Source organism: Centroberyx gerrardi, chromosome 14, assembly GCF_048128805.1.
Source record: "Centroberyx gerrardi isolate f3 chromosome 14, fCenGer3.hap1.cur.20231027, whole genome shotgun sequence".
NCBI lineage: Eukaryota > Metazoa > Chordata > Actinopteri > Beryciformes > Berycidae > Centroberyx > Centroberyx gerrardi.
Window position 1 is genome coordinate 29,882,121 of NC_136010.1, and position 20,611 is coordinate 29,902,731.

A 20,611-nucleotide genomic window follows, 5' to 3' on the forward strand; every position below is an offset into this window, starting at 1 on the left:
ACAGTTTGAAAATGTCAACCTCTTCATTACTGATTCCATCTTATTGCTAGACCAAACTGTGCTGTGGCATAGGCAAAACACATTTCAAAGCTGAGATTCAGTTAGTATTCAGCATTAAAGTTGTAATTTATGATGAGTGCAGTTAAATAGTCTGCTTATTAGGGCCACTGTGGTTGAACTTTTCTGCACACAGACTTATCCCTGTGCCTGTTCATAGATAAGTGACTTCAACCAAAGAAGAATGAACCGGACCTCCCCTAGCATAGAGGAAGACCGGCACAAAGACGATGTGAAGAAGAAAGAGCCTGAGCAGGAGCTAGAGGTACAACTAACCTTTAGGTTAGATACATGGTAACACTTTACATAAGCCCTGGTTTGTAACACATTCATAGCATGCACATTCATACCTGAAAGAGCTAATAACAACATGACACATTCATGAATCCAGATTTGCTCCTTATTTTATTCTGCTTTCATTAAATGTTCCTATAATTCTTGGGTCATTTGTGGTTTAACAGTGTGTCAATGTTCTAGTGGCAATTTCAAAATAGAAGTCCTTATGGCAATTACAATTTTAACTGAAAACCTCAAGCTACAACGAGCTGTCACTCGTCTTGATGAGCTGTCTGATGAACTCTGTGGGATAATCAACCACTGCTAGCCATGGCCACAGCTACCATTGAGCCAACTGGGGACATGTCCTCAGTTGAGGACATGTCCTCAGTTACATTTCCAACAGTCAAATTTGTTTTTAAGTGTTTGCGCGCAGTTTTCTTGGTCTGACAAGTAAATGAGCGCTGGTACACGTCAGGTACACTTTCCTCCGCTGCTCATGCCCAGCAAAATAATGGCAATTAAGATGTTTCTAGATGGTTAGGACATAACAACTGAGCGACTGATTTTTGTGTCTGTTAGCTTGTCAGTTTAAAATGTCGATAAAACCATACTGAGTACCGAAGCAAAATATCAACAATCAGTTATTTAGGACAGCTAGCAATGCAAATTGGTCTTTCATTAGCAATTCAAAATAAAAATAAAAAAATCTTCATATTTTGCGGTCGGTATGCAGCACTGATAGCCAAGTGTTCTGGTATTGGCATTCCTAATGCCAGGTCAAAGAAAAAACACAAAGTCAGCGTTTTTGTTCAGACACATGAAGAGCTAAAATTCCATCAATCAGCCGAGTCTGTAAATAGAGTACAAGACTGTAAGCTGGGTGTATGTTTCATCCACTCCATTTATTGTGATTGTGTTCAGTCATTTCAAGAATCTCTGTGAGAAAATTCCCTGATCGCCTCTCTGCTTTCATGTGTATCGGCTGTCCAGGTTTTGGTAAACTTGGAGGAAGGGCTAGGTGTGTCTCTGGTCAACAAGCTGCCTGAGGAGCTCGTCTTCACTACTCTGTCTGGCATTGATGTCCACTTCACCCGCACCGCTGCCAATGAGGTCTTGGAGCTCAGCATTCAGAACATCCAGGTAATTTCACCATAGCTGTTGAGAACGTTCATATAATCAGCAGTAAACATTTGGTGTTGATCAGTTGCACAGTTTATATTTGGACTAATGTCTTAAAGTCCCCATGAAATGAACTCCCATTACTTTTACTTCCATGCTGCACTAGTAGGCATAAATATAAATTTCTAACCAGTAAAACCATCAGATTTTTTGAACAATCCCGCCCCTCCACCTTTCTCTCGTTGACTCGTATATTCCATTGGTTTAGACTTTTGAATGATCTCTCACTGCATTATGCCCCGCCCCAACATCCTGTTTCAACAGGAAATGCATCAAATCCAGGAAGTAAAGATGCCATTTCATGAGGTCTTTAATCGTTTTTTTCTGTGTACGGTTTGTCATCCAACTAAAATCAAATCTTGCTGCATTGATCTTGTCCATATTGCTAAAATATTACTTCTTACTTTGTCTTTCTGTCAGGTTGACAACCAGCTCTTAGGCACCACCCAGCCGGTGATGTTGTGTGTGACTCCCGGCTCCAGTGACAGCAGTATTGTAGACAGCGGCGCCGCCTTGCAGGTCAACTCTGTTAAGGTTCCCAGCAACCTCATGCTCACTGATCTCTTCAAGGTGAATGTCATACAAATGCATTTGAAAAATTCTTGAAAGCAGCTGACAGCAATAAACATTCTGAATACAAGGCAACACAAGATCTAGACAATCTGCATATTATTTTTGCAAACTGTCTTAATTTGTAATGCAATGTCTGGCTTTTTGTCCCACCACCATGGTGCATGGTATGCAGGACATTATGTCATCATGGTGGTGTCTTTGTGTCTGTCTGTGTGCAGACACATTCTTGTGAACACAATAACTCCATACATACTGTAGATAGATAGAAACATCATACTTACTCCACAGGTAAACCCTGTAGAATAGATGATCTGTTTAGATTTTGGAGCACCTTGCTCCATAAATTTACATATTCATGAGAAAAAACAGATTTTCTTGAAACTACTATAACTCTTTAATACTTTAAGATACAGATTTCATATTAATCCTGCCCATGTGTTATGCAGGGATTAAAGTTTTCCATCTGTAAAATGGATTTCCGTAATTTGGATTCTAGAGCAGTAAGATCAGCGTAGAATGACAAAGAAGGGAGGGAGTGGTGTTGTGGAATAGTTACACTGTGTGTGTTTGTTTGAGATGGTCATTAGCATACAGGCAAATTAAGGCACTTGCATCGCCTGACTGATCTACAAATCACAAAAAAAATATATATATATTCTTTAATGGTAATTTTTGTTTTTAATGCGGGATATTCTCCTGACTTGGATCACTGTATTGATTGTTACCTATGTTTTTGAATGTTTTATCCCATTTACAATTCACGTATACCGACCATTTTCCTGAGCGACCATACTTTTTTAGATTCTAATGCGTTCGAATCTACCTTCCAGGCAGCCACTTGTTGCTTGAGATAGGAAATTCATCACAGTGAACATCCCACCCGAGTTTATTTTTGTCAAAATTACTTTATCGTTGTGTGGTAATTCAGTTTAATGAGCTCCGACAACTGGGACTTCAAAGTCAGCTGGCAAACAGCATTGCATTCATGTGCTTTTTGGTTGGAAAATCAAACCAAACCCACAAGACAAACGATAATCAAACATGGACATTGTGAGAATGATGATGTGGATTTCTTGCTTTTGTTTTTTCCGATTTATCCAATAGCACGTGAATGCATCATTCTTCTCTGTCGAACTCGCAAATGCTTCTACGCCAGAAAATTGTCCCTGAAAAAGAGGTTGTTTTATGAACTAAATCCAAATTCACATCTATGACTTCTAAATCCAGGCACAATTTATATTATTTTTACTAACAATTGAGTAAATATTTAAACATTTAAAGGTCCCATATCATGTAAAACAGGATTTCCCTTGCCTCTTTGAGTATAAAGGAGTTGGATGTGCTATCTAAACATGGTGAAAGTATCAAAACGCACGGTCGCCAACTAAATCCACACAATCCATATTAGAAAACTGAGCCTCTAAACGAACCGTTTGGACTTCCGTAAAATTGTAGCGTCACAAAGGTTCGCTCATTATCATTTTTGTAAGAAATAATAGACTAACAAAGTGGGGTTTTTTTCAAAGCAGTTGAGGGGTTGTCATTGTCTATTTACCAGAGAGTTTTCCCTGCCTGTAGGTGCCGGCACTGTGGTGTCTTACGTTTCACTCTTGAAACGGTTAGCCAGTCAGAACAGAGGGGTTCAAAATACGTCACGTTTGCGCGCACCTCGGCCTTGATAGGTAAGACTAGCTCGAATTAGCAGAAACAAGACTTCCGTTTGGCCATTTAGCCTTCAAAATAAAAGCGCGAGATTTGAAAATAGGTAGAAATACTGTTTTAAACCAATTACTTTGTATTTAATCGTCAAATTCAATAAGTGAGCACCCATATTAATGTTTGATGTCATAATAATAATGGCAATTATTATTTTTAACTATAAACGCAAATGTATATAAATGCATGTATTACACTATGCAGAATACATACACAACAGAGACTAAAGTGGACATCAAACAAGACCTCAAGACATAAAATAAAACACTGGAAAGTGTAGAATATGGGACCTTTAATGAAGTATGGTATGCTTTGGAAATGGTCTGTAGTACTGTAAAGTATGTGTGCAGTGTAGTAAATGGGCTAAAATGCGCAAAAACACCAGTATAGTCCTTAAAGGGCCTTGTAGTCGCACATCACACAGATGAACATGAGCGTAGTGACAGACATTGCTGCTACTTGCCAGTTTGATTGGACTTGACACGGCACTGACAACTGGCAAGGACAATTTAGTAATCGAGAAGCCATGACAGGCTGTGATATATTGAAAGGTAAGGGACATTGTCTGCAGCTTTTGGTTTAGATTGTTACGCACTGTGTTCCAGTGTGGCGGTAAATTAGCGTAGTTTACATTTGTAACTCCAGTCCTCTGGGATAGAGCATTTTGTCTTCCTGAATAACTAATACCTACTGTAGTCACTTCTTACATACCAGTGCTCACTGGTCAACACCAACACTCATAATTAAACTACAAAGTTAACATAGTTTTTTTTGTCATGTCAAAGACCTTTTTTCTTTTCCTCGCAATTAGATGGACAATAAAGTTTTTCTGATTCTGAATATGGGTGTAGGCAGTTAGCATGAAGGTTAAGATGCTAATCTTTTAACTAACCAACTATCATCTAAACATGATATTTCCACAGCATCTCATGGTTACAGCTCGGCGCTTCACAGTCATCATCGAGGAGAAACTGCTGCTGAAGCTGCTCAGCTTCTTTGGTTATGGACAAACAGAAGCTGGTGGGTCCTTTTTGAATGTCATGGTTAACATTGTTGTGCTGCTGTGTACAAGTGGGTAGTGTGTCTTTACTAGTTACAAAACCGAGGTGTATTCATAGATGTGTTTTAAATGTGTAATTGATCCAGAGCTGGAGAAGTTGGATGAAAACCTTTATGAGAGGCCCAGCGAGGATGCAGGAGCTCCCAAACGTTACTACTTTGAGAACCTGAAAATCAGCCTTCCTCAGGTCAAGCTGAGCGTCTTCACCTCTCACAAGCTCCCTCCTGATCTCAAGGTACCGTAATGTAGTCAATTTCCACTTCTTTACCATGGTATCATGAAAACAAATCCCCATTCTTAAAGGATAACTCAACCTGGGCCTTATTTTCCTAGTTTTTGCCATCATGATGATTGATTGTGTTCAAGTTTCATCACTTACTTCACTGTAGAGCTTTACGTAGCTTCAGTTTGCCAGGATAAGAAGCAATTTTCGATCTAATAGGGCATGTTGCAAGAAGTTAAAATCACTGTAATTTCATTAAAGCAGATTTTGCTGAGGAAGCACATGGATACAGGATCGTATCATCAGCATACAGATGGTACATACTGTCAATAATCTGAGCACAAATATCATTAACTAGCTTCTTCCGTCCAATAAACAACATAAAATGTGGTAAAATGTTGGCATGCATTGTAGAAATGTAAATAAATATTGGAAACACAGAGGTAACACTTCTTGTGATAAAACAAGTCATTGTACTCTTAAAACTAGTTCTTATAATACTGTACATGACTTTTAACCTAAACTGAACTTAATTCCGTTTTAAGGTTCCCTTTAAAGGAGAATGCCACATATTTGTTATTATATGTTATTCCTATAATGTAGGAGAGCTGAAAGTGAAACCTGTGATGTCATTATCATGTTAGATCTGGAACTGTGTTATCGATTCAGGTGAGAAATAGTAGATGTTCATCAAGTGATTATTGATTTTGGTTTGTACCAATATCAACAAGAAGAGAAAAAAAAGCTGATAATAATCAGCTTTTTTAAATTCAATCATAGGCTCAGAAATTAGGCGTAAACACTAAAGGATCTAGCCTGGTTCCAGACTCCTGAATCGCGTCCCGCTCACTTGACTTTGTCGAGCGAATCTGGTGTTGCTCTAGTCTACGGCTTGTTCTCACTTGGAGAGAAACAGTTGAGCCATTCAGCAGCTTTGTGGGCGGGACTAAAGTTTGAACCATTCATGCACCTTTTTTTCATTGGTGTTTCGGCAGCATAATATTTGTTGAAATCTCCTCCTCCTCCTTAACCAACATATTGTCTTTGCAAAGGCGATATTTTTGTCAAAAAAACTATTCTTGGTGAAGTTAGTAAATACGCCAGATACGTCAGTCACTAGTGATTGGTTAGGGGAACCCCCCCACACAGAAAACGGTTAACAAGGAGGCAATCTCAGGCAGAATAATGGAGTGATAATGGAATGGCCATTCAGTCTGAATATCAGGCTATAAAGGATCTGTTCTTGGTCCACTTCTTTTCACACTTTATATACATAACATCAGTCTTTCCAACACCATGCTATAATGTCAATTTTTATGCAGATGACACAATCTTGGATGCCTCCGCTTCCTCAATTAACCAGGCTATCACCAACTTGCAGTCTGGCTTTGATACTTTTCAACTGTCCTAAACTCTGATAAAACTAAATGTATGTTATTTTCAAGGTCTCACTCTGTCAATAGTAGTACTCGTAATATTGGTAGTCACAACTCCTAAGTTGAAATTGTAGAATCTTACAAATACTTGAAAGTTAAAATTGTATTACTGTATAGAAATAAAGCGTGCTTTTCAATACCGAATAGGAAAATTATTGTACAATCATGTCTGTTTTTGATTATGGAGACACTCTGTATTCACATGCAGCCCCTTCCCCGTTAAAACCACTTGATGCAATGTACCACAGCGCCCTCCTTTTTATTACTGGTAATAAATTTCACACTCACCACTTTGTCCTGTATAAAAAAGTTAATAAAGTTAATAAAAAGAGGGGAAATGCACTGTATTTTGTTCATTTATAAGGCTCCACTAGGGAAATTACCATATTATCTCTCTTCTGTAATCACTTTTAAATCCAGTAACTATGGAACCAAGTCTCAGGATTACTTAATCTTAGATATTCCATATGTAAATATTGGTATTTACATATTGCTCGGCAAAATTGGTTTTCACTAGTATGCACCTTATAAATGGAATGACTTGTAAAAGTCTTTGAAATTAGAATCCCCCGTGTCTTTAGAGAATGTTAAGTTCATAAACCTTGACTCTCTTAACATTGACTGTTTCCTCTGATGCTAAGCTAAGCACTAGCTAAGACCTGGAACTTGAGGATGAAGACAAGTAGAGTCCTGTCTAGTATAGGCTGAGTGTGTTTTTTTGACAGACCCAGATATCACAAGATGTGAATCAAATATGCCTCACTTGCTCAGCAACATTTGGAGATGATGGAACCCTTGTACTTTTTTCTATTGACACCTGGTGGCGCCATGTCACTCTCTATTCCATTGTGCTTGCACTGTATCTGCTTTCTCACGTTTTCTCCATGCCCATGGTTTATGTCCTCACCATAGGCTCTCAAGGGCACCCTGGGCATCCCGCTCATTCGCTTTGAGGACGCTGTGATCAACATGTATCCGTTCACTCGAGTGCACCCTTATGAGACCCAGGAGATCATCATCAATGACATCCTTAAGCACTTCAGAGAGGTGAGAGGAGTGCTGGACAGAGCATCAGTCACCCTGGAAACTGTCTCTGTTGTCAGCCATGGGAGAGGCATGTTTAGGGCATGTTTGTCGCGTTTACACCTTTAGTTCAGTTTATTTGGTCAGATGAGATCAATGGCATCCAAACTCGAGTAGCAGCAAATAACTGCACCGAGATGCCTGAAAATGCAGGTTTCGGTCCTGTTCCGAGTGAACTGTGGTGTGGTTTGTAAGGAGTGTGAATGTGAATCTAAATCAGCTACAGGAAATGGCCCTAACATGCAAGGTTTTTTGGGTAGGAGACGGATGTTGACATCTGATTATGTCTGTTACCTTGTGAACCAAATCCAAAAATTCTGAAACAACACTTGATTTCATGCACAAAATTGAGTTTGTGGCTTTTGATTTCATGGATGAAAATGAAAACGCTATTTTCAAGTCAATTATTTATTTAAATAGCATTTCTATTTCTGCCTAAGCTTATTGACCCATGTGTCTAGATGTGAGAACAGAGATCCTGAAATCACTTGAGTTGTAGAAAACATGTAAGTAATCTATGTGTGTGCAGCTTTCATGCCACGATTGTCCAGAAAGTGCAGGAAGCATAAATGCCAAGCTACGCAAACAGCTGGTTAAATTTGCAGTCTAGCAAATTAATCTTAATTCCACTTATAATGGGCTGGTTGCTTGGACATAGATTAAGCCTAGTCCTTAACTAAAACTTACACCAATGGAGATCTCCATTGAAAATGAAATCTTTGTCTAGTATTAGGCTTAATCCATGTCCAAGCAACCAGCCCATAATGGTGTCACTAATGTCTACAAGAAAATCAAGTCTATTAAAGAGAATCTTACATGTTGTAATGTGTTATTCATATTGTTTATTTCCAAAAAATAAAAAAATCCTAATCAGACATTAAACCTAGAAAGCGAGTGCTAGCAACTACAAAATAATATTGACAGTGGGCTAGTGGGTTATATTATAACTTTATTTTATATCTATTTTATATCTATTTTATATCTTGTTTTCTTCTTGTCTTTATGTGTATGAATGACTGTATATTGTGGTCTCTTGTTGTTTATGAACTCGCTGCCTGGAATTGCCCCTTGAGGGATGAATAAAGTATTTTTGATTTGATTTGTATTAACCAAGCTAGAAAATTCACCATGGCAAAATCCTCAACTCTAAAGTCCATAACGTTTAATTAAATGTTCACATGGGCAAAGGTAATTAATTAATTTCCTCTAGCTGTGCTTTGATCATTGGACAAATGTTACATGCGTGGTGGTGTGACATGTTGTCGTTTGTAACAGCCATACTCTGTTTCCCCCCTGTAGGAGCTGATTAGCCAGGCAGCTCAGATCCTGGGTTCCGTGGACTTCCTGGGGAACCCAATGGGGCTCCTCAATGATGTTACTGAGGGCGTGTCCGAGCTCATCAAGTACGGCAATGTAGGCGGCCTCATACGCAACGTCACCCACGGCGTATCCAACTCGGCTGCTAAGGTACAGCTCTTTATAACTGAATGTATTTGATTCTCCTTTTTACATTTAGATTTTGTTTCTTAGTCGTTTTGGAATATTTTGTATTTTGTAAACTTGGTCAACTTCCCCATTACGTGATGAGACCATGGACACCAAAATCATCCATGTGACCCTGGTAGATCATTGGCTCCGGTGCTCCATGCTAACACTTTAGCATACACTATGTTTAGTGGTAGTAGGCGACTAGCATTATCCAAAGTAAGAAGACTGACTTCAAATTAGGTGGGTTCCACATGACTCAGACTTTACAGTGCAAGAGTAATGGATAACTAAACTGGATTTGCATTTTGAAATCTGAGAAAAATTAGAAAAAATATCTTTGGTACAAGGCTGTGTACATAATAGCCGTAGCTCGGTAAAGGACTACAATTTCCATAGTGCTTTATGCCACAGTGCCGTCTTCGATCGACTGGCCGGCACTCCATGATAAAAATGGTTTTGTGCCGGATTGTAACCAATTGTACAGCATTTTACAGATTTTTCAACACAGCACTGGAAACATTCACAATCATTGATGCTAGCAATCACATAATAGAGCCTTACTTCACCTCATAGAAGCCTACAGATACTGCAGATACTATAGAATGAAGTTGGATGGTAGTTAACATGGGAAAAATCACTTGTCAAAACACGGTGCCATGTGACTAGGCAGCTCTATGAAACACATGCTATTGGTTAGTAACTTGTGAAATGTTCTTTATTCCTCCATTAAACACTGATAAAGTTGACCGGCCATCATTTGTTTAACAGTTGTTTTAATCAACTTTCAAGTGAACATTTAACGTTATATCTCTATATCCATGTAGGCATCGCCAGAACACTTGACAGCATTAAATATTTATTTTACTTAAAACTAAATTGACCAGAATTGCCAGCTTTTAACACCAGCTTAGTGCATAACACACCTGAAATAAGTATAAACCAAGTTTACTTGGTCGCCAGTTAATTTACTTGATTTAATGTGCTGTTATGTTGTGGAGTCCTGGTTCCGCTACATGAGCGTATACCTCTGAAGACAGGGGAAAGTATGCAAAGATTGTGGTCGGTACTGTGGAAGCCATATTGGTATGAACAACACCCTCTTTCTCTGTTTGTCTCTCAGTTTGCAGGTACCTTATCAGATGGACTGGGCAAGACCATGGACAACCGCCACCAGAGTGAACGAGAGTACATCCGGTACCATGGAGCCACCAGTGGAGAACATCTGGTAGCAGGGATCCATGGACTGGCTCATGGTAGGAACCTGGAAACATTTCTGTTTAGATTGAAGGAACAAGTACTGTTTTCTTACTTTACGGAGTATAGCGTTAGGTAGTGGAGATACTAGACCTAGACTAGAACTAGACCTGTTAGCCTCAGTACCCCTTTGGAACAGATACTTCAGCAGATAATGGCATTCCTATACACAGTGTGGTCTCTTAAAGAGTAACTAAACCCAAAACCCAAATCTGTATAAAGCCTGGCATGTAATGGTAAAAAGCATGCTACTATAATAAAATAGTTTGCACACCTGACAATTTCAGTCATGGGTCAACATAAATATATGAGGCTCCCGCACATCTTGTTTTATCTTTTTTTTTTTATTTATTGCGACGTTTCGGTCATAGCCGAAACATCAGTGTAGTGACTGGCCCAGTGACTGTCCATAGCTGAAACACAGTGGAGTGACTGGCATTGATCAACAAAAGTGTTGTTGATCAATGCCAGTCACTCCACTGTTACCTCAATTGCTGAGCAATGGACCCCCAGTCAACCCCACAACCAGTACTTGATGTCAACAATCAGGCCATGCAACTCAACCCAGCAAAAAGGAGAGAGGAGCTCTGCCTCAGCTACGCCAAATGTGCTGTGACATCAAGCTTGAAGGACCAGTTCCCCTCAACCAACTGTTCTGTCTGGCAAGTCCACCAGGAATGCAGCAAAACTTTGCAGTCAGGGCACGTTCTGAACATTATTCAAAATCTGCCATTCCTTATTTAACCAAGCTGATAAATGAACATTCCTGAGTGAGTGCCTGCTAATGTTGTTTTATGTATTCTTACTCAATGTTTTTATCTCTTTTAATTGAATATTTAACCTAGTTTAACAATGCATTTACCCTTATGTAAATGGAAAGTATTTCAGATAGTTCTCCTTCTGCAATTTGTGCATAACAATAAACAAACACATGCGAACCGCTGTTGATATGGTCATTTTGTGCAACCATCTAGTAAAATATTACGGATTGTCCTTTTAAATGAATACACCAAACCTACAGTTGTTTGGCAAGAATATTGGAATCAGTTCATACTCTTGTCCAGCTTTTATTTATAGTAGTTTGTTAGAGTATATGCTAACACTTCAGCACATTGTGTATCGTAATGGACGTTACAAGCTTGCTTACCATTATCTCAAAAGCATAAACATTATGTAGTTCACAAAATGTGGACACACCATTGGTGAAACTGTCACTGTTACACAATCAAGTTGTTCAAAGAGCTTCTTTGCCAGCAAGTTTGTGTATTCCTTCAAACAAAATGCTGTGTGTTCCCCAGGTATCATTGGTGGCATGACCAGCATCATCACTTCCACAGTGGAAGGGGTGAAGACTGAGGGCGGGGTCAGCGGCTTCTTCTCAGGCCTGGGTAAAGGCCTGGTGGGCACGGTGACCAAGCCGGTGGCTGGAGCACTGGACTTCGCATCAGAGACGGCACAAACAGTCCGGGACATGGCCAGCCTCAGTAACCACAGGTAGGTCCTGAACACACTCAGCCTGTCTACCTAGGTCAAAATACAAATGACTCAATACCTCCCTGGAAACAGTGCCTTGCAAAATTATTTTGTTTTTTTGCACATTTCATTCGTTCAAAATGCATTTGTTCAAGATTTTTTTGTCTGAGTTCTATGCAGAGCACTCTGTTCTATTAAAGAGTATCTAAACCCCAAATCCTGACACCTGACGGTGAAAAGTAGGGTACTGAACTGGCCATCTGCTATTGGCTGGTCTTTGATGCCAGGTGATGTCACCGCCTGTTGTACTCTATAGAGGGTGGCATCACCTGGCACCAAAGATCAGCCAATAGCAGATGGCCAGTTCAGTACCCTACTTTTCACCATTAGGTGTCAGGCTTCACCAAAGATTTGGGTTTGGTTTAGTTACTCTTTAAAGTGAAAACAAATGTAAACTAAAATAACAGAGAATTTTTGCAAGTATACACCCCCTTTGCTTCGCTTGGGCTAAATTGCCACACGAGCAAAAGTTTGCTCAACATTTCTGATAATCTGTCACTTAGATGTCATATTTGTCTTTCATGCTAACAAAGCTGAGACCTGGTCCCTTAATGGGACTCAGTGAGATTTTAGGGTGTAGGATGGTCTGTCTGCCAAAATACTTAAGCACAGTATGGGATATATGACATTAGAGTCCAGTTCTTTCAGTCTCAGAGAAAATAGAAATCATCACCCTCCACCTAAGTACACACACATCTGAGTACCAGATGAATGAATATGGCGATAATGTCCAAGTGCCGCTAGTGCTTGCTGAACTGCCTCTTTAGGGCTCTATATTCAAACAGTTGCTAGAGTAGGTGCTACACTTGTTACTCTTGTGTCTTGAGACTCTGTTACTCTCAACTCCAGTCTGTTGCACATTTGAATTCCTGTTAGGCTAGATAGTGGCAAGCCAAGGGAACATTGATATGAAGCCCACTCCAAAAAATTAAGTGGACCGACACTCTGCCGCAGCAGTCTCATCTTCCTCTAATGCCATGTCGGTGTCGCCCGCCTTTTCTAACACAATACCACTAAGTAGGGTTTTCCCTGTTATTACCTCACCCCTGCCAATGGCACTGACAGTGACACTCTGTCGCTGCGGAGAAATGTGCTTCTTGGCGTCAACCTTTACGATATATCAGACCATTTCTTTTATATTTTTAGTTTTATAAAGGGTCCGGCTCTCGGAACTGGCAGCATTAGCTGCTGCTGTGACATGTTGCCACTCAACAACCTTTTTTTTAGTTGGTGATACTGGACTGAGGCACCCGGGGAAATTTTTCGGTTCCATCTTGCTCCGGCTTTGCCATTTTCTCACACAGAGAATGAAATGACAAGCAAATTTACATGCATATCAGTATTCATTAAGGGCATTTCATTAACCATGTATGGTTAATTGTGGGAGTTAAGGGGGTGGAGTATGAGGCTCGTTCACGTGCATACCATGTCAGGATTATTGGGATTTATAAAGGGGGAAATGCATGTCGGTGTGTCCGTACGTACTTTTTCACTTTCGTGTGTACATAATCTTTTAGAGTGGAATCTACGCACAGTTTTATAAATGAGGCCCCTGAGGATTATTTGCTTCTCCTATGCTATTTTCATGAGCTTCCACAAAACTCAAGACAACTGGTGCACTTTTGTATACCCAATGGGGGAATCCACTGGACCCTGGAGGTGATGACAGTCTTGCACTTGTTATTGCATTTTTCACCTCTTTCTCTTATTGGTAGGGTAACATTTGGTGTTCTGGCTCTTTAATTGGTGGGATATCTGAATCGCTGATTGATATAACACAATAGTCATTCAACCTATAGCGAGTTCATGAAAGCTTTTACATTTGCTGTTCCAAACACCCGGTGTCAGGTAGGTCTTCACTGGGAAGACTCTTCTGGTGCACAGGAAGTGATGCGTTTTATGTTTCCGGCTTGTTTTGTATAAATAGAAGAACGGTCAGCAATGGCTGAACAGACAAAGAAAATATCGCCACCTACAGAAACTCAAAATTTCAGATAATCCGAGAATTCAACGAAAATACGTCGCAGCACTGGACACAGTTTGATTGCCAAGTGATCTGGGAAGTGCAGCAAAGATGTCAACAAAATCAAAAAACTAGGCACTTAGGGATTAACACTTTAACATAAACTCTACTATATTCAGCTGCTTTGTTCTGTGAGTCTGTTTTTGCCTTGTTTTGCAGGCTGAGTGTGCAGCGAGTCCGGAAGCCTCGCTGCTGTAAGGGACCCCAGGGCCTCCTGCCCCGATACTCCGCCACGCAAGCTGATGGTCAGGAGCAGCTCTTCCGGCTCACTGACAACATCCACTCCGAGTTGTGAGTCTTGTTCTTTTAACTTAATTTTTACACGTTTCCTTGTTTATTCATTTATGTATTGTCCTGAAAGAGGAAATGCCATTTGATGAGTAAACTGTAGATACCACCCAATTTCTACTTTGATTTATTGGTCAAGATCCTGTCTGAAAGAACAGACAAACAAGGGTCAAATTTCTGATCTCCATTCCCCAATCCCCCAATCCCAGTTTCATTGCAGTGGAGCCCATCGACACCTACTGCGTGCTCATCTCCTCCAAGGTGGTGTACTTCCTGAAGCCGGGCGAATACGTGGACCGCGAGGCCATCTTCCTGGAGGTCAAATACGATGACCTCTATCACTGCCTGGTCTCCAAGGACCATGGGAAGGTGTACGTGCAGCTCACCAAGAAGGCTGAGAGCACCAGTAGTGGGGTGGCTATCCCCGGCCCTTCTCACCAGAAGCCCATGGTGAGACACCTAACGCCCAGTCATCTGATTTGGAATGATGCAGTAGATTTTGTGCAGTTCAGGGCAGTTTTTTTGTAGTTCTGCCAATCTCAGAATAGCTGATGTACGCTCATTCACGTTCTTCTCAACTGGGATCAGTCAACAAGCACTGGCGCCTAGTTAGAAGTTGGGCACTATAACAGTTGTTGGTGGTTTTAGACCAGAAATCACCACTTATTTGTTTGTAGCATTTTCATTTAGCACCGCTACCTGACATGCATGACATTGCAACATGCGTCAGCATCTTATTTGCCAACCCTTCCAATTTTCCTGGAAGACTGATATTCATGCCCATCTCGGGGTGTCAAGGTGGCTCAGTGGGCTAAGACGCGTAGCGTGTAAACGTGATGTCCCGGGTTCGAATCCGACCCAAGACTTTTGTCGCATGTCATCCCCCTCTCTCTCCTAGTCTTTCCTGTCTCTCTCAGCTTTGAACTTTCTAGTAAAGGTGAAAAAAAATGCCAACTATTTAAAAAAAAGGTATTCTCCCATGGTGTTAATTTCTCCCGATTTCAATATCTGCTCATTTACTATATTTGGTAAATATAGTAATGCAAAATATAAGCCCTATACTATCACTGCTGTTTGGGAAACGGTCCACAAAATACATTACAGCAACAATGTATTCTCTGTGGTTACATTATTATTTCAGTAGTTGGAGCAGTGGCGGTTCACGTACCACAAAAAAGAAATGGAGAGTTGGAAGAAAAATAAATATGCCGGCAAGTTTCAGTCGTCATGGAAGGGCAAATTGACCTTTCAGACAGTTTTAAAGCAAAGGGTTTGCCTTCTGCCAAGTTTGTCGAGTTGATTTCTGTGTGGAGCATGGGGGTCGAAACGGATAAGGAGTAAGTGGGTGATGACAGTACATCAGAAGCAGCCCGGCATTGATTATGTAACTATCTGTCTCTGCATTAGTATGGATACTGAGTAAGTAGGAGACAACCCGCATGCCTCTATATGATATTTTTACTCTCAATGTACATCACATTACACATTTCCCTGGGTTTCCACTCTGTGTCACAGTCTTCTTCATACCTTCTCTGTAGGTTCATGTGAAGAGCGAGAGTCTGGCTGTCAAAATTTCTCAAGAAATCAACTACGCCAAGAGCCTCTACTATGAGCAACAGCTCATGCTGCCACCCAATGAGAATGAAGACTGCTTACTATTGGAGTCCTAACAAACTGTGTGCGCTCCTAGTCACATTGTGTGAACGGATGTCAGTTATTACACAATCCTTAAGGATTACAAACTTTTCTTACCCAAAGGAGGTATTGGCTTTGATTGATTTTTGTTTTTGTAGGCCACAGTTTTTTTGAGATGTGTGTATTTGACAAGTTACCTAAACTGACCTACTCACAGGGAATAGTCGGATACTCTGGATAATTGCGGGAGGAAACTAATCGGGTCAGATTCAGACACCCATGCACTTGGTTTAGATACATAGCCTACTGTTTCAAAGTACACGGCAAAAAAATATATGCAAAACAGTGTTTCATTTCACTCTGTAGAAAAATATTAGATTACACTGGTTTTCTTATTTTACAACCATGTTTATATGACTGCTGATGCCAGCAGGTGTACACATCCTAGAAGTTATATATGTTTGTGAATAGACATAAATGTACATATAGCTACATACCAACACTATACAACTGTGTACATATCAATCGTGAAGTAAGAAAAAATAATTATGACAACTGATATGATGTGAAATGCTGTAACAAACTGCCTTTAAAACTCTATTTTGTGTATAAGAAAATATTTTTTGTGGTGGGAGATGCTGAATTAATTGCACCAACACAGGGGTGGGGGGAGGACTTGCAGCCTCCCCCCACCCCACCTCACAGAGACACTGGAGCTGCTTGTCACTGTCTCTGCCGCCTTTTACAATCATGGACCTCGACCTGAGGCGTCTCAACTTTTTATTTAACGGCCCCTTTTTTTTTTTACTAGTGTTCTTTTTAACCACTGTTTTCCTCAGAGTGATAGTGTTGGCCGAGGGGGGACTGTTCCTTAAAACCAGACCCGACTCAAAATTGTATATGACTTCTTGCTTGTCAGAGATTTTGCTTTTTGGATTTTTGGTTTGGTGTCGATTGACCTTTGCTTGCTCAGCCAAGCATAGATTCAGTTGTCTATTTCAGTGAAAACAAGTGAAATTTATACCCTGGTCAGATGTGGAGACAGATGGGGCCTTTCAATAGCAATGAAAGGTAGAGGACTTGAACTTTGCCCCTGTAAAGTAAGTTTAAATTAACACTGCTTACAATAAAGCACCACAGCTGCAGTACTCAGTGTGTCGTACCATGTATATTCATGGTGTGTATTCATTTCAGCTACTGCATACATACACCTGCAACATTTTCATTTTACCATTACCACATAATGTACCAAACGCTTTGGTTTTTCATTCCACTTACCTGTGTATTCCTGTCTGCTATTGGAGGCTATTATGCATCAAATTATTAGGCATCAACAAATTGGAGCCCTCATATGCACCTTTCATTTATATCTATATCAGATCAGCAGATATCTCGGGATAATGCATAGAAAATCCTAATTTCATCACGACCATTTATAAAGATATGCATATTTGCAACAAAAGGTAGAGTGTTTTAAAAGTATATTTTGGTTGAGAGAGCTATGAGGATTTATGCTGCAATAAATCTTAAAAATCGAACATTGCTGTTTTCATTGCAGTACTTAATATCTTTAAAACATACTGTATCATTACTCTTATTTTGACATGGCCCTTTGATAGGGCCATGTCAGGGGTAGGTGAGCTGGTTTGAGGCAGTCCACAGAAACGTGCTCCAGCTTGCCGCCGACGTCAACCACAAAGTGCTTGTCCCCGGCCTCCAGGACGCGGAACGGGCCATCGTAGGGAGGTTGCAGGGGCCCACTGTGGGCGTTGTGGCGGATGAAAACGTGCCCTGCCGACTGCAGACTTGCAGGGACGTGAGACCGTGGGAGGCTGTGATGTGAAGTGGGGACCAGTGCGAAAACACTGGCGTTGTCCCAGAGCGTGGCCCATTGGCGGGCTGCAGACCAGGGAGCTGCAGACCAGGGAGACCAGGGAACCTCCTCACCATGGTGAGGAGGTAAGTGAAACCATGGGAGGGGGGTAGGCAGCCCACCAGGTCCATGTTGACGTGGTCGAACCTCCTTTCGGGTACCGGGAGCTGCGCCAGGAGGGCTTTGGTGTGGCGGTGCACTTTAGAGCGCTGGCACTCCATGCAGGTGCCAGCCCAGTCTCTCACGTATTTTTTGAGCCCGTGCCAGACGAACCTGGCCGCCACCAGCTTTATAGATGGCTTTTTGCCCAGTTGGGAGAGGCCATGGACGGCGTCGAACACACACCGTCTCCACCCAGAGGGAACGACGGGCCGGGGCTGACCCAAGGAGACGTCGCACAGGAGTGTGGTTCTGGCGTCATCGAAAACCACGTCCTCCAGCTGCAGCCCTGTGACAGCCGTCCTGTAAGCCTGCACGTCCGGGTCGGCGGCCTGATCAGCTGCCATGCGAGCATAGTCAAGTCCCAAGTGAACAGCCCCGTTGGCTTTGCCAGCGACATGCCGTATGTCTGTGGTGAACTTCGGCCACCTTAGCCATGGCGAACGTCAGCGGTTTGTGGTCCACAAAAGCAACTGACGGCCCTCCAGTCGAATGTCGAATGGCGAGGAAGAGGCCGAGGAGCTCCCGATCGAAGGTGTTGTACTTCCGTTCACTGGGGCGTAACTTGCGGCTGAAGAAAGCGAGCGGTTGCCAGGCTCCGCCCACCCACTGCTCGTGCACCGCACCGACGGCATAATCCGAAGCGCCCGTGGTGATGGCGATCGGGGCCGTGGGAGACGAAAAGGAAAGGCATGTCCCGTAGCACCGAGTCCATGAGGCGCTGGAAGGTCTGTGCGGCGTTCTTAAGGCCGAACGGCATGCACAGGAACTCGAACAGTCCGAATGGGGTGATCACCGCCGTTTTGGGGATGTCCAGCGGGTGGACGGGCACCTGGTGGTATCCACGAACAAGGTCCACTTTGGAAAAGATGACTTTCCCCGCCAGGTGGGTGGAAAAGTCCTGAATATGCGGAACCGGGTAGCGGTCCGGCGTCGACACGTTGTTGAGATGGCGGTAATCGCCGCACGGGCGCCACCCGCCGTTGGGCTTCAGGGCGATGTGGAGGGGTGAAGCTACGCCAAGAGCGAATGATGCCGAGGCGCTCCATAGTCTCGAACTCCGTCCTGGCGATGGCGAGCTTGGCCGGGTCGAGGTGCCGGGCCCGGGCGTAGACCGGGGGGCCGGTGGTGGCGATGTGGTGTTCCACCCCATGCTTGGCGGTGGATGACGAGAAGGTGGGCTGCGTGAGGTCCGGGAACTCAGCGAGAAGACGGAGAACCTTGTCCGCGGCGGAGAGCATGCTAGACAGTCTGATGGAGTCTGCTCCGCTGAGTGTACACGCCTATGAACTGAAGGTGACAGCGTCGATCAAGCGGCGGTGTTTGACATCCACCAGCAGTCCATAGGCGCATAGGAAATCCGCGCCGAGGAGGGAGACAGACACTTTTGCCGTGACAAAGTCCCAGCCAAACCGCTGTCCGCCGAAACACAGCGCCACGTACCTCGTGCCGTAGGTGCGGATGGGGCTGCCATTAGCGGCTACCATGGGGGGGGCCGTGTCCGCCGGCCAGGATATCCACTCCCGATGCGGGAAGGACACTCCTCTGTGCGCCCGTGTCGCACAGGAAACGCCTTCCGGAGATGGTGTCCTGGATGAACAGCAGCCTGCCTGCTCGGCCAACGCTTAGGGCCACTACTGAGCGCCGGCCCGGTGTTTCCCGCCACGCCGAAGTTGCATGGCAATCGGCACTGCTTGGCTTTGGGCCCAAACTTTGCGTGGTAAAAACACAGGCCGGGGTCCTGCCGCCAACGAGGAGCTGTTGCTACGGTGGCGACCGTTGTGCCTCCAGACAGTGGTGAAAGAGCTGGGGCAGGAAGCAGCGCGGCCGCGCAGTGTTGTTGACCAGCCAGGAAAAATTTATCAGCCTCCTCAGCCAGAGCACGGCAGTCAGTGAGGCCGATTTACAACAAAATCACTTAGCTAAATGATATTGACAAACTGATTCTACATTGCAAACAAAACCCGTATGGCGACATGATGGCTGACTTGGCTCTCTGGTGTGGCTGCCGCCGTACAAGCATGCGAGCGGTAAAAACCGTGAGACCTCCCCGTCACCCATGCATGATTAGACCTGTTGCACCTGTGCCCATATAGATTTCACCTACCACACTAATCTACACTGCCACCCAGTGGTAAACTTGATGTAGGCTACAAATTATGAAGACATAAATACACAGACATAATTAATGGCTCCTACACACCGGCCCCTAATTGTGAAGGTATGAACAATTACATTAAAATCTGATCTTCCTCTGTTTTCTTTCTTCTTTCTTCTCTGAGTCAGGGGTTACTAACACGTGACTCAACGTTGGGTCATGACCTTTACACTGCTTCTTGAAGCAGAAAAAGCTTGGATATGGGCCGCTCCAACTGCCCTGTCTTTGTCTTTAACTGTACTGCACGTACAAGTCCTTTCTTGTCCGGGTAAGTCTTTGTCACTCTTCCCATGATCCACGAGGAGCAGTTTGATCCATGACAACGACAATGTCCCGTCACGAAACTTCTCCGAGGCTTTGTCCACCTTTGTCGTTCCTGCAATAGCGGCAAGTAGTCCCTTGTCCACCTTTTCCAGAACAGATCCGACAGGTACTGAACCTGTCTCCATCGTCTCCTGATGTAAAGATCGTTTTCTTGAAAGAGTCCAGGGGCAAGAATAGGTTTCCCTTTGAGCAAAAGGATATGATTTGGAGTGAGAGCTTCCAAGTCATTGACATCATCAGAAACCATGGTTATGGGGCGGTCATTGAGAA

The 20,611-nt window shown here is 42.8% G+C and overlaps 1 protein-coding gene across 1 annotated transcript in view; it reads left to right on the top strand.

Annotated features, from left to right (window-relative positions):
* vps13d (vacuolar protein sorting 13 homolog D) overlaps positions 1 to 16,975 on the top strand; it is an 85,379-nt gene extending 68,404 nt beyond the window's left edge. The window contains exons 58-69 of the mRNA XM_078288112.1: positions 218 to 322; positions 1,327 to 1,476; positions 1,936 to 2,085; positions 4,728 to 4,824; positions 4,951 to 5,099; positions 7,436 to 7,570; positions 8,906 to 9,073; positions 10,215 to 10,347; positions 11,647 to 11,842; positions 14,064 to 14,195; positions 14,402 to 14,642; positions 15,731 to 16,975. Of these exons, the coding sequence (XP_078144238.1) occupies positions 218 to 322; positions 1,327 to 1,476; positions 1,936 to 2,085; positions 4,728 to 4,824; positions 4,951 to 5,099; positions 7,436 to 7,570; positions 8,906 to 9,073; positions 10,215 to 10,347; positions 11,647 to 11,842; positions 14,064 to 14,195; positions 14,402 to 14,642; positions 15,731 to 15,862 (1,788 nt within the window). The 3' untranslated portion in view covers positions 15,863 to 16,975. The remainder of the gene's footprint in view (positions 1 to 217; positions 323 to 1,326; positions 1,477 to 1,935; positions 2,086 to 4,727; positions 4,825 to 4,950; positions 5,100 to 7,435; positions 7,571 to 8,905; positions 9,074 to 10,214; positions 10,348 to 11,646; positions 11,843 to 14,063; positions 14,196 to 14,401; positions 14,643 to 15,730) is intronic.
* The last annotated feature ends 3,636 nt before the right edge of the window (positions 16,976 to 20,611 follow it).